The sequence below is a fragment of the Gasterosteus aculeatus genome, chromosome 7 (assembly GCF_964276395.1).
Source record: "Gasterosteus aculeatus chromosome 7, fGasAcu3.hap1.1, whole genome shotgun sequence".
Classification (NCBI taxonomy): domain Eukaryota; kingdom Metazoa; phylum Chordata; class Actinopteri; order Perciformes; family Gasterosteidae; genus Gasterosteus; species Gasterosteus aculeatus.
The window spans coordinates 16,974,861-16,999,905 of record NC_135694.1 but is presented as its reverse complement, the minus strand read 5'-3'; the positions used below and the strand labels follow the sequence as shown (position 1 = coordinate 16,999,905).

General features: G+C 44.5%; 3 protein-coding genes across 4 annotated transcripts; 1 reads left to right on the top strand and 2 right to left on the bottom strand.

Annotated features, from left to right (window-relative positions):
- Positions 1–419: 419 nt before the first annotated feature.
- Positions 420–14,748, bottom strand: c2cd2 (C2 calcium dependent domain containing 2). Of its 2 annotated transcripts, XM_040182753.2 has the most exons (14): positions 13,875–14,746; positions 13,460–13,555; positions 12,259–12,378; positions 10,067–10,168; positions 9,092–9,208; positions 7,504–7,612; positions 6,204–6,312; positions 6,025–6,089; positions 5,789–5,904; positions 5,462–5,630; positions 5,062–5,303; positions 3,609–3,876; positions 3,356–3,392; positions 420–2,581 (listed from the first exon to the last, which is right to left on the bottom strand). In XM_040182753.2, the coding sequence occupies exons 1-14, from the start codon at positions 14,157–14,159 to the stop codon at positions 2,308–2,310; spliced, it is 2,109 nt and encodes a 702-aa protein (XP_040038687.2). In that variant the 5' UTR covers positions 14,160–14,746; the 3' UTR covers positions 420–2,307. The 2 variants fall into 2 exon arrangements, with proteins under 2 accessions (XP_040038687.2, XP_040038689.2); XM_040182755.2 differs by lacking the exon at positions 3,356–3,392 and having other exon boundaries at positions 13,875–14,748.
- A 264-nt stretch (positions 14,749–15,012) lies between these two features.
- Positions 15,013–16,315, top strand: atg101 (autophagy related 101). The gene is made up of 2 exons (XM_040182760.2): positions 15,013–15,552; positions 15,641–16,315. Exons 1-2 carry the CDS (start codon positions 15,301–15,303, stop codon positions 16,043–16,045), a joined length of 657 nt encoding a protein of 218 aa, XP_040038694.1. The 5' UTR covers positions 15,013–15,300; the 3' UTR covers positions 16,046–16,315.
- A 951-nt stretch (positions 16,316–17,266) lies between these two features.
- On the bottom strand, positions 17,267–24,475 carry zbtb21 (zinc finger and BTB domain containing 21). Its single transcript, XM_040182751.2, has 2 exons — positions 24,298–24,475; positions 17,267–22,173 (listed from the first exon to the last, which is right to left on the bottom strand). Exon 2 carries the CDS (start codon positions 22,169–22,171, stop codon positions 19,148–19,150), a length of 3,024 nt encoding a protein of 1,007 aa, XP_040038685.2. The 5' UTR covers positions 22,172–22,173; positions 24,298–24,475; the 3' UTR covers positions 17,267–19,147.
- Positions 24,476–25,045: the final 570 nt, after the last annotated feature.

Below are 25,045 nucleotides of genomic sequence, written 5' to 3'. Positions count from 1 at the left end.
AAAATATGGAAACACAATTTAATGCCTTAATGAACTGAATACTTAATAGAGTAGAATAGAGTTAAACAGTTTTTAATTTATCAATGAAATCTACGCTAAGCAACAAAAGTATAAAGTAATTTTGCAGAACAGGTTTTAGGATGATATTAGAGTAGGCCTTTTTCAGTTGTGTTCTGCATAAAAAAATATCAAATGTCTGTATCATAAAAGAAGACTATACATAGGAATAAAAATAGATTTTGGAAAATATTTGAGTATTCCTATAATTGCTGCAAGCTATATGTTATGTAAAACTTGTCACAGTTCAGCTTCATCTCCCCTGCCTGTCTTTCCTTAACTTCTGTGTGAAGTACCAGGAGTCGAACGGCCAATCGACGTGTACAGCTACAGGAGGACCGCGAAGAATCTGCTCCACATTCTCAGTTATTCGATCATCATTTATTGCTGAAAATGAAATAACTCGATATGTATATTAGTTACAATCCCTGCAGGGAAATAACTGAGTTTCTGTAAAAACAGACATGTCAATCAGCTTTTGTGCCCAGATCAGATGCCAATAATGAAGAAAAATAAAAATCAGGAAGTAGTTTATTAATCACACACAGGCCTGCAGATGACTGTGGTATGCATGACACTGGCCGATGCTTGCACGCTAATATAAGCTCTGATGCTGGCATGACTACCCCCCCCCCCCCCCACACACACAACCTTCCACAGAGTTTAATTGTGATCAAAATGATTCTGTCTGAATTTTAACAGAATTTTCTTCATCCAAATACTGTTTTTTTCCATGTTTTCAAACAGACTGCAGCCTTATGTCGATGGAAGAGCCGGATCACAGCTCTGCCATGTGCTTTAAATACAGACGACAACTTGTATCTGCAAGCCAGTGTCATGAACAACACGTTGAGTTGTTTGTTCAGTTCTGAAGATAGTCAAAATGCAATTGCTCAGTGAATACGTTACGTGCATAGTCTTCTAGATGATGGGACATTGCCGATGGCTAAAGGAACACGGGGATGACTTTGTCTCTCTGACTGTTCGCTGAGGTCCTTCAACCCTCGGCTTGTGAAGGCGGATGAGGCCTCAGGACCCAAAAGGACAAGTCCTCCCTGTGACGTGATCCTCGGACTAACTAAGGCAACCTGTTAGTTCAGTCCGTCACTGACGTATCCATTCTCTGAGAAGATTATTGGAAGAACAGTAGTTAATATTAAGTATAGAAAATGTCTTCAATGAGCTGCTTGCGAACAACAACAACAAGTACAATCATTAGCTGGATAAAAAAAAACAAAAAAACAGCCAAACCTTTCGTTTGCTCCCAAAGGTTTGTTTACACATTCTCCTGTTCATGTGTTCAAAACTACAATAAAACATCCGATAAAAGAACGGTTAACTTAATTTCGGATGGATTTTCATCAGCACGCTATGCTGCGAGTATGGCTGAGTGTAACGTCACAGTCCCTGGATAAACGCCCGTCCGGGTTCCCTTTGACACATTAACAACCCTGCTGATGACAGTAGTGTACAGGGGGAGTCTTTGAGGAAGACAAAGAAGGAAGTTGCATATCATTTGAAGACGTTCAAATGATAAGATAAATGAAAAGTTTCATGTAAACCACAGTGTCACTGCTTTGTATTCAGATCACCAAAGACTGGTTCTGATGTCTTTGTTAGAAACAAGGCTGTGGACCCTTTTTATAACTTCAATGTACACATTACCTCCGGCTGTTGTTCTGATCTTATTTTACGTGGAATTTAAATGAAAAGGATTCCTTAAATTAACCAATATCAATAACTTTCATAGCATTAGTGTAAAAAAAAAAGAAAGAACATCTCCCTTTCTAAATATGACACAAGAGCAGCTCCTGTCATTGCACTTAAAGAAAAGGTACTAGAATTTTGTGCAAATCATACAAACACCACTCTTCCGTTCTTTGGTCCTGTTGGTCCACGGAAGGAAATGTATGGATCACAGGAGGGAGAGCTTTCTCTTTGTCCTCAGTGTCAGGGAGGTAAAGAGGGACAGCCGACATCGGTCCCTTCCGCCGGTAGAAAGGCCACAAAAGCGCTCAAATGATTTCAAACATGTTGCATAAAATTAGATAAAAAACAAACATGCAAAACAATATCCCCCAAAATGCCATAAATCCAAGACAGGAGACCTTCATTTACACATGCACACGCTTGCTTTTGGTGGAATATTGGCCTCTTGCGAGAAGCAGAAAACGGCAGTTGAAGAGGATTGTTTTTGTTGCACCTGCACAGCTTTCCCCATTCACGAGGCGGGACCAGACTGCCAGTTGGTCAGCCAGGAAGTGTGCCAGTGCAGGATTGAGGTGGAGATGGTGAATGGTAGTTGTTTGTGGGAGGGACAGAAGGGGTCACGCACAAGGGTCCCCCACCGAGGTAGCGCCGTTGGCCTTGCTCCTGCTCTTGCGGCTGAGCATGCGGCTGAGCGTGGGTGTTCGGCTGGCCTGCTCCAGGTACACCAGGTCGTTGTGGGATTGGCTCATCCCCGGCTCCTTGCGCTGGTGACGCCGCCGGAAGAAGAGCTTGGCGCTCTTCTGGAGGAAGCTGCCTGTGGTGTGGAGGATAAGGGCAGGTAAACGGGGACACCGTGAGACGAGGACTATGGTTAGGCAACAAGCCTGGTGAAAGAATTAAACTTTGGGCATGGACAATATTCAAGCAACGGCGATTTGAAGACATTTGAAGCAGCACAGGATTTGTGTTTGATGGGAATTGTGCATTATTGGTGATGAAATCTGGCATGGATGGGACAGGTTGGAGTAAAAATTGTTTGGTTTATTCCTCCTTCTAGTTGAACAAGTTACTACTCCCTAAGAACTAGGGAACTACTTTTCACAGAAAAGAAGGTATATTTTGCAAGCTTAGCATGAATGAATGTTACCTTTTGGAGTGTTTACAACATTGCATTAGTTGATATGTTTTCAAATACTCCATAATCACGAACACGTTTCTCTCTCTTTTATTTTTTGCCCTTTTAAAATCGCTCAGCAGACTGGAGAAGATCCTAATATGAGCATCTAAAAAGGTACTGAAGACGAAATAGATTTTGAATTGAGACGATTATACTTTGAATTGTGAACTAAAAGTCTCACACTTCTAAAAACAAAAAGGCATCTCAAAATATTCACAGGACTTTGTAGATATTGCCCATCCCCTTTAAATCTGTAAAAGTGACTATATGACCGGCCTTTATGGAACTGATTTGCATGAGCCGATTATGAATTTGACATGACAGAAAGACTAGGTTATATACTCTACAGGAGTGGATACTAGACACACTAGTGCACCATGGGTACTACAAGTAGCTCATGAAAAAACTTACTCATCTGGACATAACGTGTGCTTAGCACTGCTTTCCTCTAAGATGGCAGTGACGATAGTTCCAAAAGAGAAAATTGAAAAAGTAGGAAAAAAAGTGAAAGAGTAGGAGATAAAAGAACAAAAACCCCCACAAGAGTGCAGTGAAAACAACAAACACATGAACATGTATCAAACTCAGCCTTTTAAAGTGACATATTTAACAGAATAATGCCGCCTTTTCCAAGGTTAGCCGAGGCTTCAGGCAGTCCTCTCACCTCTTCTCTTCTTGCAGCTCGCCTCGGAGATGCACATGGACAGCGAGGAATTGTCCAGCCCCTCTCCGGTCTGGCTCTCCCAGTCCTCCACAGGCCGGCCTATTCCACTGGGGCCCTCCTGGTGCTCAGACGTGTCCGGAGGGCTACTGGACCCGGTCGCGATCGCTGCGGTCACATCCTGAGTGGAGCTGCTCTCCGACATAGAGGCGTCCATTGCTGCAGCGTAGCCTGCCATCAGAGCGAGCTCGTCATCCTGAGACAGGGGCGTCTGGGGAAAGGAGCGAATTAAAACATTAAGAAAATCTGTTTTTGGTGTAGTGAGATTCTCTTTCTACCTCTGACTCAAATGTTGAAATAGATAAACAGAAATAAATCTTCCATCTTTAAATATACCTGTGTTTACCTGTGCTACTATCATTGTTGAAATTATTCAATTAACATTGACAATTAACACATCTTATTATTATTATTAAAAGGTTATCTGTGCTACTTTGTTAACTAACAACTTTTTGAAACCAACATCTTGAAAATGTTGTCATGATAAAAGGGAACAATGAGTGTGAAAATATCATCATATATTTTTTTCTCTGTGTGCCTTACAAATATATAGATCAGGGGTCTCAAACTCAATTCAGGTGCGGGCCAGATTCAACCCGCCTCGACCGGACGCGGGCCAGACCATTAGGGTCGACGGGTGGGGGGGGAAGCTAACAGCGGGGTTGCTACGGTGTAAAACTCGCCGGCCGCACTAACATTAAACTTCGTCCTGAAATATCGGGCTGGAGTTTGCGACCCCTGATATAAATATATGTGGCACACAGAAAAAAAATGACCTCAGATTCACCCAGAAAAAATAAAATAATAATAATAATAATGCCCATGCAAATAATAATTTGCATAACTCCTACAAAACATGGAGGGAAGACACCTGCAACTCTCCATATGATAACCTATTGTGTGGACAGTATCCGTGTAAAGGCGTCTCGTTTTGTTGTTAGCTTCTAGCTTCAATCGATAAGTACACAGATGTGCAGAGTTTGTTCAGTTGTGGTCAAAATTTTCATATGATATTTTATATCCCGTGTAATAACTGTTCTGTTCTAACAGATTGTTTGGGTTTTGTAGTCCATACTTTAAGCTTTCCAGCGGCGTATTAGTATATTGGTTCATGATGAGTGGCTCTTATTTGATGTCATGTGGTCGACATGAACGGTAAAATGTCAGCGTCTCGGGATCTCTGTCGCCGGTAATAGGAGAGCTAAGGGTCCTACGGCTAAGACCTGTTTCTTCCCTCTGTCATGATGCACTAACTGGGAAAACAACAGCTAAAAAGCACTTGAGGAAAATGGTTTCATGAGCCGGTCCTCGGCTCTGTATTACCTTGTATATTTAATAAGGGAAACCGTATACTGCACCAGTGAAGAGCTCCTGTGGTGCTGGAACGCATCCTTACTTTGGCGATGCCTGAGATGATGATTGTACTCTTCTTCACCGGGGACTTGAGCTTCTGCTTGGCGGATTGGTGGAGCTGTCTGATGGCGGCTTCGGCCACCGGGTCGGTGCCATTGAGCATCAGCAGCTCGGTGTCAGAGGAGGACAGGGCCTTACTGACTGTGGCCGCCATCATGGACGCCTGCTCGGACACACGCCGCTCCGACAGTTTAGACCTGGGGGCCACGGCTCTCTGGGTAGGGTCTGAGTTAGCACCAAGTAAGTTAAATGGACCAGTTCATGGGAAGTCCAAAACAAAGAATGGTTAACGTTACATTTCATGCGTGTTTAGCAGGTATAGTTTTTACATTGACATCCATAGAGAAAATCTGCCAGCTGGTGTTTGTAATAGTAGTTTGTACCTATGTTGAATCCAAGGGAGGGGGGGCGGCCCGGCTTGCTCTTCACCGCGGTGATGGTGGTGACCACCGTGCCACAGGGCATGACTGTACGGTCCATCTCCACCCTCTTGTTGGAGGCTGGGGTGGGAGAGTGCCAGGACCTCACCTCACTGGGCTCCAGATAGGTAAACTGAAGGATACGACGCCCCCGCCCCACACACAGTTACTGTTAGAGCTTTGTGCAAAGGAATGGTAAAAGAGAGCTCAAGAATTAATGTTAAAATGAAGGCAAACTGTGTGTGTGTCGTGTGTCATTATGTTGTTCTGGTAACTCGGATGTGATCTTACATCAGTAGTTAGTGATCCAGTCACTACGTCTTTGGTCATGAGTGCAAATGTTTGCTGCCCTTTGGGCTGCTTCTTCACAAGATCAAAAGGCACCGACACCCGACCAAGTAACGCATCTGAAAAGAAAAACACACCTACTTCAGTCTGATAGTACAAAACATGTTGACAAAAGAATCACTCGCCATTATGTAAAACAATTTAAATTAAAAAGGCGCCCAGTATTATTCTTTTCTTACTTTCTTGAGGTTCTCCATCATTCATTAACTGAATATTGAGCTCTTTTGATCGACCATTTAGTTCACTGGCCAGAAAGAAAAAGAAAATGAATAATCAGAGAAAGAAAGGAATTACATTACAGATGTTGGTGGATTGCAAAAAACAAACAAAAAAAAAAACAGTTTGCAGTAAACCTTACAAGATAAATGGCTGGTCCCAGGCAGGACTGGTTGTGTTCTTCAAAACAGAGGTGTTCAGCCTCTGTGGAGGATCGTCCAGCTGCATTACACACAAAGGACTCATGCTGCCTGCAAACACAGCACAAGTCAACATCGCACGCACACACACACGTTGGATATCTAGGGATATATATATATATATAAATAAATCATGAATTATGCATAGACTCAAAGAACTGACAGAGACAGAATTTAGGTTCCAATACTGGGAAGGCACAGCGACCCAATGAATACATCTTCAACCCAAAAGACCGCGCATTCAGCTCTACATTGGGCTTCTATGGCTGGCTAGGGATTCTGCAGGACGTCTAAGTGTTACACCTCCCTCGGAGGACAAGGAACAGATACGAGGTGTGGAACGCTCTGTCATGTCTCTGCTGTGCATTATCAAGGCCAGGCCCAAATACTGAAGAGGATGTTTGGAGTCAATGATTCACAGTTAGAGAGTGAGTCTTGTTACGGTTTAGGAATGGAAGATGATGACTCCTTTTCTGCAACACCTTGTTTTCATTCTCATCATAATTATCTTGTAGGTCCATACTAGCAGTGTGGGCGTATCATTACTGGCTGAACAAGCATTGTTCAGCTCTAAGAAGCAGGTAACCAACTTTGACAGCCAAAGTGTAAAAAGACTCTCTGCCTCGTTATCTGGAGAGCCTTAGTTGGCAAAATAAACAAAGGCAACTATGATATGTTGACTATGATAAACTCAATGCCGATTAGCTGTAACAGAATGTGGGTTACTCTGTGAAGTTTTAAAATAGTTGAATCACGTCCGAAAATACATATATGGAATTAATTAGATTTTAGACAAAACCCAAACCTGATCCGACCTATTTTTAAAAGAAATACTAAAATACTGGGAAACTTCACACGAGCACAATAGGTGCCTGAACTAGTCAGGTATTAAAGAGACAGTTCAAACCAGAATGAAAATGGACACATGTTCCCTTCTAGCTATAGTACAGTATATATCCGAAATATCAGGATCCACGTGCATCTGTAGTCTGCCCTTAATGCTGCTAGCTCAGCTAGCCCCACTGAGCATGTTAAAGTTAGCGCCCACAGGAGGAGGCCGTCTATGTTTCCATTCCGGTATATCATCATGAGTGTAAACAGACTATAATAAACGTGTGAAATGACACGACGCAATGAAGATGTGAGGCGACGGATGTTGGTGTGTGGGCTCAGGAATGAATAATTAAACTAGCTACAGCTGCTTCATCTCTGTCCATTTCTAAGAAACAAGAGAGGTCCCACCTGCAGCACCGTCCTCCTGATTCAGGGTCACCCGGATGTTCTTCACCAGCAACTTCCAGTCGTGGGCACGGGGGGGTTTTGGGGGTGAAAGCACGTTGTTGCACGCCTCCTTTTGGAGAAACGAAAGTCAGAGAATAACTCGAGCTACTGGCCGTAACATGAAAAGCAAAAATCCCCTTTATACAAACCAGGTATGTTTATGAGCAGTGTGTTATATTATACATATATTTACCAGACCAGAATGTACTCTGGTCCGGGACTTTCATTAACCAACAATAACACATGTGTTCTTGAACTCATACTCGGGGTATGGGTGGGACACAGGGGACGTTTAGGGGAGATAGCAGGTCAGGTGGAGATGCCACATAGATACAGTAGACATCATATAAGCTGGGAACTTGGCACGTTATTTTGGAGGCAGCTCAACACTGCGTCAGGTCGTAGTTGTGAATCACGTGGCGCAGGCACAGAGTCGTCCAAGCTGTGGGAGCATTTCACACAAAATAAACTAAAAAAGTGCGTCAATTGCAAAATATGCTTAATCAACATGACACGGCACGGGAGCACCACAGTGAAGATGATGATTCTTGATAAGGAGGAAGGAAGTTAAACAGTTAACTCGTTAACATCGGCAGTAAAGCGCGCGTGCTAAAGACACGTTTTTACTTACTCACCTTTTTTGGCCCATTCATTTTTACATGTTTTGTCATGTGTACATTCTGTGCCTTTTAAAATCAACTAATTCATTGATTATCAAAATAAGCGTTGCAGCCCTACAATGGATGCAAAGCAACAACATTGGACTATCATACAGTGGGTATTTCTGTAAACCGGAGTTGTTGGAACCTTACAGAACCAACTTTCATTCACATATTTTGAGGTGAAAGGTCATGGGACACCTTTTATTTGGACCTGGCTAGAGCTTCTCAAAGACAGTACATAGGCCTGGTCCTGATGACAGGTCATCATACTAAACACATGCACACAAAAAGAGTATAACTTGATAACCAACAAACATTTCCTGGTTACTGATTGAAAACTCCAAGTCACCACTTTGGGCTCGGCTCATTCGCGCTGCATTTATAAACATCTGTGAGACTTGACAACAGATCACACCAGGAACACATGAAAGCCAGGAACGGCCGGGCAAAATGCACATCAGAAATGCCTGTCAGCATAATAAACTAGTTACATGTTTGTGGAGGGTTGTGGTTGAACACAATCACAAATTCCCATAAGGGATCTTTAATTGTCTTGTGGGAACAGGGTGGCTTAGTAGGTTTAACATGGATGCAATAAACCTCGAGAAGCATCTGTGTTGCATCGCAGTAAATCTGATTAGTTGCCTTGAGTGACCTTGATAGAAAAGTAAACGTGCACTTAACGTGCAATATTTTCTTTGTGCCACTAGGGTGTTGAAATCTACCATTACACATTGCATGAAGCAACAACATGAAAACATTGTTGTCAACAAATACAGAGTACTTGCAGTGTTGCAGTACTGCAAAGAGCAACCCTGTATGACCAGCGTGCATGAATGTGTCCGACGTTCTCGTTAAGCATCGGCTGTGACTCCTCCGTGACTCACCTTGACCTCTGAGGCCTGAGCGGGCCGACAGCTCAGCAGCACAGAGGGACGCGTCACACACAACAGCTGCCTCAGATGCTCCGTAATGGCGGCCACAGTGGAGGTGTTAACATGGTCCTGCAGAGAAAGAGAGAGAGAGAGAGGTGATCACATCAGACGTGTCTCGAGCATAGTTTATGCTTTTGCGTTTTCAGAGTGACGCAGACGCAAGACCCCCTTGCGTGTCCCTTGCGTGCGTCGACCCATTTTTCTAGGCTTGCGTCGAAAGCGACGCAAGCCTCCCGCAACGCACAAGGCTGCGATTGGTCTGCTAACTACATCCTTTACGGAGTCTCACATGGCGATACCGCCATTATTAAAACGAAGAATGTTTACGAGAGAACGGATCAGATTGAAGAACTTTTGTCGGAAGAAATGCGTAAATATGACCGCTTATACAAGCCGTCATTGGCGGACTATAAGGACGCGCGGATGGCCTCCGATTCATGTTGGGAGATCTCCGCAAACGCCGGTTTGCCGGTCGAGAGGTGAACAAAGTTGTGGAGGAAAATACGGGACAAATGTGTCCTCGATGAAAAGCAGCAGTGTCGATGCACGGGGCAATAAAGTCTATGATAAATAAATAAACAAACCAACAACTTCCACACACAAAGACGTGACTCTCTAGGTCGTCTTCAACAGAAACACGTTACTCCACCTGTTGTTCTGGAGGTGAATTGCTCTGCAACACACGCAAGACTTTTAGAACCATGAATTGAAACGAGTGCGTCGACCCAAATATTCAAAGCGTATCGACACTAAACCAAAAAAAGATTTTATAATTCTTCTTTTTAACTCATTTTGAAAAACTCACTAGAATTGAAATAATACAATAAAATAAAAAACACAGAAAAATATTTTCACACAAACAAGATCACATTTGGTGGTGGTGTATTCGCTTGTATGCGAATGAGGGGCATCGTGCTGTTACATTACCTGGTTGAAGGTGGGGGTCACCTGCAGCTCCCCAGTCTCCAAGTGAGATACTCCCCAGCTCACATTGATCACATCTGCAGCGTCTTGCATCTGCAGGTTAAGCTGAGAAACACAGGCGAGAGGAAATCCGGTATCAGAGGTCCAACACCGTAGTATCGGTCATAATAATTGAATTCAAATATAAAACCGTCACAATATTAGTGCAGAGTTTCAGAACATTTTTTGACATAGAGTAGAAAGATTTTTAGCTTGAACTGCTTTGTAAAAGAAATGCTATTTGTTCAATGTAACAGCTTTACAATAATGACCCATCAACGTTTCGATTTGTTCCCTTTAGCCCTTTAGACAGTCTCTCTACCGAGTGCTCCTGGGAAAAGGAAGGAAGTGCATCAACCATTGCTCCGCCAAAACAGGAAGAGGATAGCGCCTCTTTTATCCCAGCTAGCGTCCAGTAGCTATCTCCAGTTAGAAAAGTTTATCAGTGGAAGGATCTTCATGGATAAAGAGCAAAGTCTAAATGCAGAATTCTGTCTATTCTACAGCTGCAATCTCCTGATGGGATTCGTTTGTAGAATACCAATAATTTTATATGACCATTTGGTTTACTTTCTTTGTTTCATAAAACTATTCTTTCTCTTACAATCACATCCTATTCTACCAGGAAACTTTTACAGTGACTTATTTCCATTTAACACTGACACCGCGGCCGACGCGCTGGTCTCTACGGCGAACATTATGCACCGCCGCTCTAGTCAGCCTGACCAAAAGGAAAACGGCGAGGAGGTCCGCAGGCTGCACAGCAACACTCGGGCAAACAAAGTGAAAGGAGAAGAAAGCACAGAAAACAGTCCGGGTCATCCTGTCCCAGCATGCCTGGATTCCACTGAACAACCGCCTCTGTGATGCTGAACAAAGGCCTCATCAGATAACAATGAGAACGCTTTGATGGATTCAGCAGATTATCGCCACTGGTTGTGATGGATGAGACGCTGATCGGCTCCTGCAAACAGCTTTGTAACAATAAAACTCCAAACGCTTTGATTGGATAATAAAAGGTGTAATGTGGCCATTCAAATAACTTCACATCATCTAGACCGAAGTGCCCGAAAGATTATGCAAATGAGGCGTTACCGCATCGGGCCGACGTAGGTCACCTGTGTTTCCCTCTACGCACTTTGCCCGGCTGTGTGGCGTAATATGAGTGCCAAATGACAAAGTGCACTTAGCAACACAGCGCAGAGCACACGGGGTGCCTTCATGGTGACCGTGTACCGTAAATGCCCGGGGAGGGCTTCTGCTGCGCACACACACCAGCACTCATCACACACCAGCCAGGACCATTCTAGCATGGAACCCCAGTCAAAAGCTAACAACTGTTTAGGTGGATGGATGTTTTGAAAAGGGCCCTCTGACCTTTCCAGACTAAGCTGGAACCATTTTTGGTGAAAAGGAGACAAGAGGCGCCCTCTATGTTTACAACAACAATCCGTAACCAAAACAAAACCGGTCAGACTTAAATCCCGACTTCAGCTTTCGAGTCACTCACTTACTTGGATTGTATTTATGGCACAATGAGATCAGCTGGGGAGACAAGCACCTTATTGGTTTAAAAATAGTCGTGATAAAATTGGGTTAGCTTGTACAGCCGCTTATATCCATACTTTGGTTTGGATTTAACACTGACACTCAGAGCAGGATGAAAGCTTACCACGGCTCAATGAGCCCGACCCGCTAAAGATCACCCTTGACTCGCTCCAATTGATGACTGTGATATTTTACTGAGACAACGAGTCAGTCGCGTCTGGGCATGATAAATAAATAAAAGAAATGGCAGTAATCTGTGTCACACCCGTATCAATCCAATACAGGCCCCTGACAAATATCAATGCAGACAAAGTGGGCCAGCCGCACTGGAGACGGTGCCCGACAGTGATTTTAATGAGGTCTTCGGGTCATTCGCCAAGCACAGAAAGATATCCTATCATCTTAGAACCTGCCAGCAGTGAGCCAGAGCTGGGCGGCACGTTCGATAAAATCTTCCACTGAACTAAACCGGGGGGGGGGGCGCTGCTAAAAGACGTGGCTTTCAAACAGTGTTGAAGAGATATGGAGATAAAAAAGAATAGTATTGCTTACAGTGAAGCCACCTGCAACTTTAATAGATGCCTGAGGACAGACTAAAGAGTATTTACCTGCAGCTCCAGTGGAGCTATACACACAGTGTATTTACAAGGATCTGCAGCAGCTGTGGCTGTCGATGATGCGCTGAGAGAGAACCGAAGCTGCTCGCCGACCACACTGCAACGAGCGGCCTGTTGGGAAGACAAATTGAGGCGTTATCGTAGTGTAAATATACTGAGAAGGCCAAAGTTGCGCCATGACAGCATTCACATGTGAACATCTGCACTTGCTTTCAAAGGCATTATCAGAAGATTCCATAAATAACTTTTCCCTTCTCCTCCTATGTCCTCCTATTCTAAACACATCTATTCATTGTATTCATTCATAACTGGATGGGTGTGTTTGAGTCCTGTTGGGTATTAGATCCCGGTGAGGAGAAACCTAAGCATGGTGAATTTCTGTCCCTACTGCTCGTCCTTGCGGCTGAGCTTGACAGCTACGTAAGCTTCTTAGAGCTCTAGCGCGCGCTCACATACACAGCGAGTGGGCAAAAATAAGCCTCTGTTCATTAAACACCCCTCATCGACAACAGCGCACCTGGTATTTTTGCTCCACATCATGATTGCCACAAAGAAAGGGCTGAGTTTGCATCGGGAGTCGTGCAAAGGCAATCAGGCCAGCAGCACAGTGAGCAATTTGTCCCTGTTTGACCTGCCCCCCCCCCAACTCCCCAAAAAGCCCTCTCGCGGCAGTTTGTCCTCAACACGGCCTGCTCCACATACATCGGTTTGACCAATAAGAAGAAGCTGAAAGAGAAGTGTTCATTTATCAACTCTTGGGATTTTTTTCTAATATGCACGTGGACACGGGAAGAAGTGCGGAGCAGATTAATCTGCCAAGTCTAAATGAATGGGCGACACGTCTGTACAGAGGTTGGCCAGGTGATGGATGATTCGGTACTTGTTCACTGCAGGCTGACGTGCAGCACTGGGCGAGGAGCAGCTCCCTCTTCACTGAATACGAGTGGGGGAGGATGAGATATAAGACAGTTTTTATCAATAAAGTACATAAAGAGAAAACTAGAAATCTGTGTGCCTGCTGATGCTTTTACCCAAATGAATGCTGAGGCTGCAATGAGAAAGAAAGATCTCACCAGTGGTTTGGAGGAGGAAGAGGACACTGCATCCGCACTAAACATAGGATATATTGATCCAGATATCTCCCAGAAGAAAAGACGCTCTATATTCCTCAAATACTTTATGATCAGTGTACCTTGCTTTTGGCAGACTTCTGAAAGCTGGAGACTTGGCTGACCCGGAGGTCCGACGCCTCAAGATCATTCTCTTCAAATGTCAACAGAACCGGACTCTGTAGAGGAAGGTAATGGCAACATTAAATTCATTAAATGAATGACTCACGGGAGCGGGGAAAGGAAGCTGTTGCCTAATACACGTTGAGCTTGGCAGCCATGCATCCCATTGGCAACCTCAATGCATGTGTTGTGACATGATTATACCAAGTAACAGAATGAAAACGCCAAGATGGCGCAAGTATTACACCATTGAGTGTAAATGCAAAAGAGTAGAGTGACAAGAGAATGTTGTGAGATCTCATTGAAACGAAATGGATTTTCACATGAAGTGACATGGGTGTTGTTTGAGGGCTGGAGGCTCGTGCTGACACTCACCCCGCTCCTCTCGGATCGCTCATTGAGAGCTCTGCACCAGGCTCCTCTCCACTGGCTCCTCCAGCTCCTCAGTGACAGCGCCCATCCCAGCAGAGCCGCGGCTTCTTCCTTCGCCGCATCGTCCCCGGCAGCGGCGGGCCGCTTGTTTCCTGCACCGCTTTGTTGGAAGTACTGCACGAAATACAGTATGAGAGTGACGAGCGATGCGAAGAAAAGTGTGACCATGCACAGCCACCGCGGATCCTCCAGACCGAAATATGAACTGGAACTTTCTGAGTCGGACATTCTTTGCCGATGAGAACGTTGATGGCAGATTTAACACACCTCCTGAGAGCAATGTCCCGGTAACCGCATAGTCTGTATTTGACCAAGGAGAGGCGAAATCAATGAAACCGATCGCACACGGCTGAAAGCAGCACAGATCCCAACGCCCAAAACAAATAATGCTTATTGTGATCCATGCTGCGGTGCTAGTTAGCAGCTTTAACCAGCGAAATGGAAGTCGGGAACTATGCGAGCTGCTCGTATAGACCTAGAGCATTGTTAAAAGAGCCAAAAGGTAGTCTCTGGATTCAAATGAACAGCAGATACGCGCACTCTCCGCATCTCACTGAATATGGTTGTTAGCTTAGTTAGCTAATCTTCGCCACGGTTCGCTCAACTTGCTATTCGTCACCAGCTATGAAGCCGCCAAAGTTCTACGAATATGAGTTATTTCCAAAGTCTAGTCTAGTAGTTTAGTTCCGCCGAACGGTAACCAGACAAAGTGTCCCGGGGAAACATCCTGGAAGAGAAGGGCACATTCGTCTCCGCGCTGGACTCGCTCGGCGGCTCAGGCTGACTGTACAAAGTTGCCGTTTCTAAACGGATATGTGGCACAAACTGTAAGTCCCAGAATGCACTGCGACACGTTTCGAGAGTTCGAGTGTGGTGGTCTCGCGAAACCGAACGTACGACCCGACTGAGGCTAAAATTGGGTTTTTAGAAAGTGATGTTGTGTGCTTTTAAAGCAGCAATGAAATTCGATGATTAATTCGATTTGACCACTCACAAAAACGCAGTTGAGGAAATTAGAAAAGGAATCCGAATCTACTGAACCTCGCGGCTTTCCGTCGTTTAGCACTCTGTCATCATCACCACATCTTCCTGTCCCGTTTGAGGCAAACACTTCGCGCTAGCTAGCTTTTGTGTCAACATTAGTGGGCTCAGTTCACAAACTTTACATTTGGAGGTAGGTAAGGCTTTCTGAAAAATACTGTAGTGTTGTTTTCATTTTCTGTGACACGATGTGTGGTTCAGGCCCCGCCCATCCGCAGAGGTAAACAAAGTATATCTCCGTCACCCAACGCGAGCGAGCTGTTTCACAGCCGCCATCAACACCAGACTCCAGTTATCGCCTGTAAATGGAAATACGAGTAATTTCGCCATGAATTGCCGCTCAGAGGTTCTTGAAGTAACGGTGGAGGCGAGGCAGGTGGAAGAAGCTATGCTGGCTTTGCTGCACACCATTTTACTGCATCGCAGCTCCGGGAAATTTCACTACAAAAAAGAGGGCACCTACTCCATAGGCACTGTGGGTACACTCGACATCGACTGCGACTTCATCGATTTCACGTTCGTCAGGGTGTCCTCGGAGGAGCTGGACAGAGTGATCAGGAAGGCCGTATCTGAATTCAAGGTAACTGGTGGTTTCGACGTGTGGTTGTTGACTTTGATACTGCGGCAGGTCCATTGTTTGACGGTTTCATTACACGTTTTGGTTACAGGATGCGTTGAGCAACTCTGGCAGCGATGGCATGGGGCAAATCTCCCTGGAGTTTTACCAGAAGAAGAAGTCTCGCTGGCCCTTTTCTGATGAGTGCATTCCTTGGGAAGTGTGGAGCATCAAGGTCAACGTTGTCAACCTGGCCAATGAGCAGGAGAGGCAGATCTGCAGGGAGAAAGTGGGCGAGAAGCTGGGCGAGAAGGTGATCAACGTGGTCGAGGTCATAAACCGCCACGAGTATCTGCCAAAGATGCCCACCCAGTCCGAAGTGGACAATGTTTTCGACACCAGTCTGAAAGATGTTCAGCCCTACCTTTACAAAATCACATACCAGATCACAGACTCTTTGGGCACTTCTGTAAGCACAACAATGAGAAGGCTGATCAAAGACACCCTGGCACTGTGAGGATTTGCTCCAAGACAAAGCAGAAAGATCTGGACGATCCAAAACCGTATCTGTAGTGATGCTTCTTATGTTCAAATGTACACATTTAGTACCTAATCAGTGTATTAGTTTGATGTCTCTGCTCTGGTGTCGACATTGCTTTTACCTTTTTAAAAATCTTAATGTGTTATTTAAATTTTGTTTTTTTGGGCGCATTTTCTAGAAATGTAACTTTAATTCAGTTGCAAATAACACAATTTATCAGTATATTAAATTCTTTCTTAAATTGTGTACTGATAGTCATATTTGTAAATCATTGATATTCTTGACAATAAATGTCCATTATAACTTTATAACATTAGTCACAACTCTTTCAAAGTAACGATTCCTTCTCTAAACCCATCCCAACCATTAGAGATAACTCCTGGGAAAGCAATCTTTTTTTTCTTTTCTGAGAGATATAGCTGAGTTTGCAAACAGATTTCCTCATCCATGTGAACACTTCCTCTCTGCACACAGTTTCATGCAGAGTGTGACCTCACACATGGGTAGGACAGGATTTCCAGTTTTGCCATTTTTCCAAATCAAAGCACCTCCTTTTCACTCTCAAGTTTTCCAGCCAGAAAACGGTGGCCCCAAGCTTGAAAAACATCCGTGTTGACATGTGTCTGTCAGCCGGATAACGTGTGCTGGTTTCACATACTCTAGTCCCACAGGTAGACAAGCTGTATCATCCTTCACACGCAGTCCCATTAGTGGGCTGTACCTATAGATATACCATACATTATCAGATACAAGTTTTGGTGACAAACAAGCTTCAGTAAAGAGGAACTTGTCATTCTCAAGTTCAGGTTCATACATGGATTTTGGGTTTACATGCCTCAATTAAAAAAAAACTCATACGGTCTGTCTGACGAGGGTTTTATTGGACCTGTTAGAAACACTCCATTTAAGAGCCTGTCTCTTTTTTTTTAATATATTGCACAATATTGTGCAATACAGTGCACCTTTACAAAAGCTACTGTAGTCAAAAATGCATTGGGTTCTTATTTAAAAGTATAATTAGTAGTATTACTACTTAGTATTACTCCAGAAACCCACGTGTTTGTGTTTGTAAAACAACTTGTCCCCTTTCAGCTGCATCAAACAAGCTCAATAAGGGTTTATGGAATGTCCTGCAACTATAGTTAGATGTCTTTGTTTATACATTAGGGAAAAGATACATTTGAATACTACAAATGGTTGTATATATACACACACTTCATTTTTACTTTATTACAGGAATGAAGCACAAAAACTGTAGAAAAACCTAAACACAAAACAGCTGCAAGTTTCCAAAAGCAACATTAATGCAACCAATGCTGATACAAATATTAATTATTGCAGTGAGAGCACAGGAATACTAAAAAGATAAAACTTTTGTTTACTAACAAAATTGGTACAAAATTGATGATACAAACACTTCCATGTACACAATCCTAATAATTTCTGTGAAACTTTTAGAAAGTCTTTCATCACAAGAAATGAAGAACACTATTATCAACAAAGAAGTTCTCCAAATAATTTAACATCACCATCTGTGTGGAGCTGAATGCAACCTCTCCCAAATTTAAGAAATTGTAATAATTCATGACAAAAGTCTACTCCATCAAGCCAAAGCATAACTATATACTTGTACAAGAATACATTTGTGAAACAACTGGAATACAATCAACACAACAAATCTTTAGAGAGCCGGATCACTTTCTCACCATTCCTAGAATAAAAGATTTGCTTCCTCATGCTTCCCTCTTCTTGAAAAGCCTGAGTCATAAATCATTTAAAACGTTGTGCTTTTGTGTAAATTGATATTGACAAAATAGTTCCAAAATTGCATAAGGCCATCAAAGCGTTGTGAAGCTTAGTTAATTACCACACTGGCATGCACTGGGAGGGAGGGGTGCACTTTAGTGATTCCGAAATTGTGACAAATTGTGATCATTAAATTTATATTACATGAGTATAACAATACTTCTGTGTGGTTTTTAAAACATTTCTCTTAAGAGTCAGAATGACATTATGTGGTATTTAGGATACTAATCAAATAAAATGCACATTATCTTCCCTGAAAATATCCTTTTTTATTACTAAGCTGGTCAAAGCACCTTTTACAAATGAGTTTTTCAGCATTTTCACCAGCAACATTTAAAATGATTCAGTCATTAACCTGCTGTTAAAACTTGTGATTGCACTTAACTCACTTGTGTACGTAGAAAAATATGTTAGTCTAGGCTAAAATGAGGAATACCAACGAAAATAACTGCACAGAGACCGTACGCAATTAATCAAGGCACCATCTTGAAGAGGTGTCTGAGGTGCGTTTCATGTACAGTTTGTGACTGTTCATTATACAGATGTTACTTATTCAGTCCAGCCGTTATAAAAATGACGCAAATGCAATGGAAAACTCAGATGCGAGAGCGCTAATGCAGAGGAATGCTAAGCGTGTAGAGTCACAATTACTTAAAAATTACCTATTTAACATTGAGACTATTCAGCCTAACAACTATCAGTCGGTGAAAAGGATCCGATGGAACATTTGGAACAGTGCTGTCGAACAAAGTGCATATTGAGAGTCATTGTTGAGGCCATCGATGTTATCTTGAGGAATGTCGCTCACGCAAGATATAGATATGATAGAGGGGTCAAAAAGCACAACTTTCTAATTTTAACTTTCTCACCTGTAACCTCCATCAAATCTGAAGCACTTTTTCCACTCTGAGAAAACAGTGCACAGAGCCGCCACTGTAAAAAAAAATAGAACACCTGGTGCAACTCTGTACCTTGTTTACTCAAAAACACCTATATAGATAAATACAAGTAAACAACTGAAAGGAGATTTAAAAAAGATAAATGCTATAACTCATTGTGAAGAAACAACTAAAAGCAGAATCATCTTGTCTCACAGAGAAATCTAGCACTTGATTGCACATTCACATTTACACCTCTAATGAACATGACCACTTCAATGCAAACATTGGAGGCAAGCAAACAAGCTATACATTCGGAGTTTTGTAGGCTGAGGTGTGTTCATTCTAATGACATTAAGTATTGTCTTGAGGGAGTTGCACCGCCATAACGTACTTACACGTGGCCGTGACTCTGCTCGTGGCTCCAGAGACTAAAGGCCGTCTTGAAGGTCCTGTGACAGAGTTTACACATGTACTGCCTCTTGAACGCCAGGGCCGTGAGAGACGGCGCGTGGTAGAAGAGCGTGTCGGATTCCTGAGGGCAGCCTGCATTCTCCACGCTGTTTGACCTGGACAGAGGACTGTGGCCGCCGTATTGCTGCTCCATCTCGGGCATTTTTGACGTTCCGGCCGAGGCGCCGCAGGGCTCCGGGCTGCTGGACTCCTCGGCCATTACGGAAGCCACTGGGCCCGCCGGGGCGGACTTGAGCGCGGAGGCCTGAGGGGAGGGCCGCTCTGTGCTCTGAGGGGTCGTGGGCGGTGAGGGAGACAGAGACGACGGGTCCCTGTCGGCCTCTTTGGCTCCAGGCTCGCTAGCGGTCGACATGTGCGACTGGAAGTGGCTCCAGAGGCGGAAGTTGGTCCTGAAGGCTTTGTTGCAGATGTGACAGATGAAGGGCTTGATGTGGCACAGCAACTCCTGGTGCCGCTCCAGGTCTTTGCGAGAGCTAAAGAGGTTTCCACACTTCTCACACGGCCACACGCCGGGCTCCTCGGGCCCCGATCTGGCAGACTGAGAGTACTCCATCTCACTCACGGCCTCCTCCAACGGCTCCTCTTTCACCACCAGCTTTCCATGGTGGACCATGCTCAGATCCTCAGGCACATAGGATGACGAGTCTTCCGAATCGTACATGGGGGGACCTGAGGAGTCGCTGTAAGCGATGGCCTCCCTGGAGCTCCCGGGCACCAGAAGCTCGTCACTGTAATGCTCCTCATCGAGCATTTCAGTCGCCTCTGCATTGTTCTCCTGCTGCCTGAGCTGCAGCTGGTCTTTGACCGTCATCATGTTGTGGTTGTGGACCTCCACCTGGTGGCGCCATATGCTGAAGGAGGACTTGAAGGTCCGCATGCACTCCAGGCACGTCAGTTTCTTGTACTTACAATGGGCCTCGTGGTCCGTCTTGACGGTCGGACTGGAGAAGCGCAGGCCGCAGTAGGGGCACACAGTTGCGTGTCGACAGCCCCTCTCGTGGTCTCCCTGCTCGAAGAGGGAGGACAGCTTCATGTTGCAGAGTCTACAGGAGTAAACGCCGGCGTCCGTCTTCTCCCGTTCCTGGTAAAGGATGCTCTCGGTGTCCTCGTCTGGCTTTTCAGCAGGGTGTGTTCTTAAATGCTGTCGGTACTGAGACTGGAACACAAATATCTTCCCACAGTAAGGACATATGAAGCTAGGCCTTAATCTCTTCTTGGCGAGAGCAGGAGATTGCAGACCCTGCTTATTCCTCTTCAACTTCCAAAGCAAGGCTTTCTTGATTTCCCGCTCTCGAACAATATCTATCAGCTTCTTCTGAAATTTCTCGTCCAGCACGGAGGAGCTGGAGGACGATGCTGGATTTTGCACCACGCCATGCTGAGTTTGGCAGTGAGTCCACACTTTGAAGTTGGTATGGAAGCGCTTGTGGCAGATGTCGCAAGCAAACGGCTTTTCGGGATTGTGATACATATTCACATGACGGTGTAGTCCAGCGCTGGACCTGAAAACTTTCAAACAGTTCCAGCATTTGAAAATCTTGTTCTGGGGCATCTCTTCTCTGTTTTCATTGGAGTCGCTGCCGGCACTCTGCGACCCTGTTTCTGACATGTTCACATCAAGTGGGAGGGTATGCTCCTTAAATATTTTGTTCTTTTTGAATGGATATCTTCGGTTGTCCGCTCTATCCTTTCTTTTCCCAAAGGGATTGAAGTCCTGCGTAGTGTCTTGCTCATAATTTGTTTGCAAGTCTCTAAGATTGACCGGCAACGGATCTCCAACTGTAATTCGAACAATGTCCATGGGGTCAGCGAGTGGACTGCTGGGCTCTCTTTTTACCTGAGTATTTTCATCATACCCGCTGGGGAACTTTGACCTGAGAACCAGGGGAGATGTTCTTTTTGAATCGCCATTGTGAGTTGGTGTTTCTGGCCCGGATGCTTTAGAGGCCATTTTGACGACCGACTGTTCGCGGTTGTGCAGCCCCTTGAGCTCCAGCGTGGGCGAGAAGACCGGAACCGGACTGTCCATGGACAGCGATCTCCGGAGTAGGCTTTTAATGAGCGGCCCGCTCCTGTCAATGGTCTGGCTCGCCTCAGTGGCTTGACCCCGGAAGGGCACTTTGGTGTGATAGTGGGGCTGCAGCACATCCTCCTCTTCCTCTTTAGTGCCCACGTCAGTACCAGATTGCAGCCTGGTGGGCTGCACTTCTGCATCGCTGAAAGACACCGATGACGTCAGCTGGGGCCGAACGGATGCAACGTGCGACGCGTTTCCTTTTAATATGGAGGTGTAGGGATAGATGGGCTTCCTGTCAGCAGCTTCACTCTGCTGTGACAATTTCCGACTGCTGGATTCAGAGTGTCTGGGAGCTTCATACGAGTTGTGTTCAGGCACAGCAGGCTCTCGAGCAGAGTGGGGAGAAGATAATCTCTCTGATGCTTTTCTCTGATAATTCGGGAGGGAGGGATGGGTAGTGTCATTCCGGACCCGACGCACAATGACGCTCCTTGTCTGCAGGTCGTTGTCCTCGCCCTCTGAGAACGAAAGCCTCTTTCTAGACACACAGTAGGAGGCATGGGGCCTTGTTGACACGATGTTGGTGAGAAAAGGGATTCCAAGGCTGTAACCCAGCTCTTGAATGGCTGCCAGGCTGCTCTTGTCCACAAATAGTGCGGAGGAGTAAATGTAATTCAGAACTATCTCAAAGGCGTCCGGCTCACAGAAGTCCAGGTTCACAACTTTCAGCGACTCAGCGTCCGTTTGAGTGAACATGGTCTGGAAATACTCACTGGTGGCGGCCAGCACACTCTTATGGGCCTGGTATCTCTGGTCCGCCACAACCAGGACCACGTCACACATCTGGCCCCGCAGGCGCTGCTCATTCAGAACCCCTAACGCGGAGAGGGCATGGGAGGGATTGCTGTAATGCACTAGGCTCTCCATGGCTGAAAGACAAGACAAGAGAATTGCATTTTAACGCAGAACAGTGTTTCCTCTCGGTCTACAACATTAGGGTGGGGCGGGGAAGGGGGGGTTGTAGTCGGGCGAGCGCTTCGGATACACGGATATATGCGCGCACCTGTCGGGGTGGAACTGCCAGTGCAAAAACCAAACAAACATGTAATTGCAAAATGCCCCCTGGTTTAATGGTAGGGGAAACACTGCAGGACAACGGCAATGATTACGTTTAGGGACAGTCATGAACGGGAACATGTAAACACAACAAAAGCTCTCAATGTCAGAGATACAAACTCAGGGAATTCCCATTGTATTATCCAAGTATATGATGGAGCATTTGATTAAAGTTAATCCAGCCTATAGCCCTGTAAAGTAGCTTTAGTAGCACCTCGGTTACGACATTACTGGGCAGTGTTGTCTAATCATCTTTGTTAATGAATGTGTAATCACATGAAGCTCTGTCAAGTCACCCTCAGTGACACAGAAATATGCAGGAAGTTTATCAAATTGGTCTTAAAAACAAAGGCTCCAACTCACAAGATTATAAATTACTTCCACCTAAATAATTAAAATGTTTAATAAGTGTTTATGAAATAAGATGTAAATCATCTTCAGCAGGAAAATGTCTTGTATTTCACATGTGTGTTCACAATAGCAACTGTACATAAAAATGGAGCCTTAATAACATTCTTTGAAGTGGAAAAACATGTCTGCAGTTATTTCCTTCAGGTATGTATGGGCGTAGACTCCACCATCAAGTCAGGGCTGCCTGTAAGCCTTATGAAGCAAAACAAATAAACACACATGGTGATTTCTTGTAATAAAAGCAGCCTAAAATATGAAAACCATGAGGGGTAAATAAAAATAGGATTTTGAAAAGGACTCATGGCCCCCACACCCTCTGCAGAATTCACACTTATGTTTAGCTAAAAAAGTTTGCATTACAAAAGGTTCTTGTTGAGGCTGATTTAGAGCACACAATGTTCCCATTTGCAGCAGTAGTTTTAGGTGCTATTACGACCTTCATGGAGGTAGTGCTGTTGTAAGGGACAGAATTAGGAATACTTAAAACTGTCAACTGAGTGTATTGACATCATCCAGTAACAAGAAAATAATTTAGTCAATATTTGGGGTATTCGGTCATACAAACACATAAAAATCACCATCTGGCAATTATTATGCATAAACTGGTTTACAGTTCATTACGCGGGATGCCTCCATTAGCAGTGGAGTAATCTTCTATGAATACAATTGCATCTTCACCTGCAAAATGTGAAATTCGTATTTTTTTGTTTTGCATAATCGTAGTTCCCTCCGGCTTTTATTTTGAAAATGGTGACCGGAAAACCATGCACCTACGTTGCTCCTATAGTGACACTAAAAAAGACAGTTGGGCGCTGGCGAATAGAAGCTTCATTCATTCAACAAAAACTAGGAGCTGCACTGTCGCCTCACTTGTTGTCCACGTTGAGAGAACACAGAATGTTCCCTCGTGTCAGTTTTCCGCGAGGGAGTCGAGGGAGGCTCAGAACGTGACGTGGCGTCATTACTCATGACACATAACTTCTCCAGCCGAGACGCTACTTTCGGTTCAGTTAAAATAGTCACGAGTTACTCATTTCGTGCGGGAAATGGCGTATGAGCCGTTAGGCTTTAACGGTTATGTTGTTTCAGTAGAGGGGGGGGGGGGCGCGTTTCAATGGACTCCACCGCGGCAAATCCAGAATGAAAACACAGTCGGTAGCGACAGAGAAGCTGTTTGAGTGTGATGGATGGGGAGGGCGGGAGGAGGAGGATGAGGGGGGGGGGGGGGGGGGGTTGTGCCCGTGCCCGCTAACTTACCCAACCCCCGGTGGCAGTGGTGTTTGTTTTTATTTGTTCCCCCAACCTGCCCGTAATCGGTTCATTGTCGGTCTAACGCGGCGTAACGGCAGTTGTCGGCGGCAAAAATACGTTGTAGCTGGTCAGGTTTTACAGCACGAGCCCCCTTTCGAGTTACGTCAGGGAGGAAAGGGAATAAAAGCTTCCCTTTAACAGCACTCTACCAACTATGTTTCCTTCTTCGTGCTAATAGAGCCAACGGTTAAGTGCGGTATTCTAGCTACACTTACCCTGCCCGTCGTCAATATGCTCTTTCCTCCACACAGCCGCGACTTTATTCAGTGTTGTGTGGATTTCTGCGCGCTGGTCGTGATTCCATCCATCTTGAATTTGACGTCATCCCACACTAGGGATGAGGTCATCGCAAAGAACGCTCGTCACGTGTGCTGCGCGCTGATAGGCCAGGAACGGATCCGGAGGCGAGGCCAACATAAGATGACGCTCGAGCTAATTTAAAGGGATATGTCATATTTTTCGAATTAGCTCTGGCTTACAGGATCAGATCAGTCTCAATAATTGCAAACGGAAAGATGTGCACAGAACAATTCACAAATACATTCCAATGCACACAAATAAATTCAGAATATATTTATGCAATTGTATGTATTTGTGTTTTTTTTTCATCATTAAAACAGAGGAAATATAAACTTGAACATAGTAAGTGTTAAGTAAACAAATACAGACAATAGATTTTGTTCTACATCCGTATGTCATGTAGAGCACTTAGAGAAACTATACCTGACAGTATGCAAGCTGTAGCGCCTCAATGTCAAGCGATTGCTCCAAGATTTGTACCAGTCTATCATGCATCTCTGAAAGATGTCACGTCTCAGTGACTCCTAGAGAGTAAACAAAGACAATAATAAAGAAATAAAGAAAAATGTGTGTTAACTGCTCCCAAAATGACATCACTCAAAATGAAAACTTATATATAAAATAAAATATTTTAAAACACTCATTTATCCACTCCAACGTTGA

Bases quoted from the DNA above. Each gene is read 5' to 3' on its own strand.
- c2cd2 (XM_040182753.2), bottom strand. From the start codon at position 14,159: ATGTCCGACTCAGAAAGTTCCAGTTCATATTTCGGTCTGGAGGATCCG. The intron at 6,090-6,203 runs GTAAGGTTTACT...CTTTCTGGCCAG, and splicing joins TGGGACCAGCCATTTATCTT to TGAACTAAATGGTCGATCAA. The intron at 5,631-5,788 runs GTAAGATCACAT...CGTATCCTTCAG, and splicing joins CTGGATCACTAACTACTGAT to TTTACCTATCTGGAGCCCAG.
- atg101 (XM_040182760.2), top strand. From the start codon at position 15,301: ATGAATTGCCGCTCAGAGGTTCTTGAAGTAACGGTGGAGGCGAGGCAG. The intron at 15,553-15,640 runs GTAACTGGTGGT...TTTTGGTTACAG, and splicing joins AGGCCGTATCTGAATTCAAG to GATGCGTTGAGCAACTCTGG.
- zbtb21 (XM_040182751.2), bottom strand. From the start codon at position 22,171: ATGGAGAGCCTAGTGCATTACAGCAATCCCTCCCATGCCCTCTCCGCG.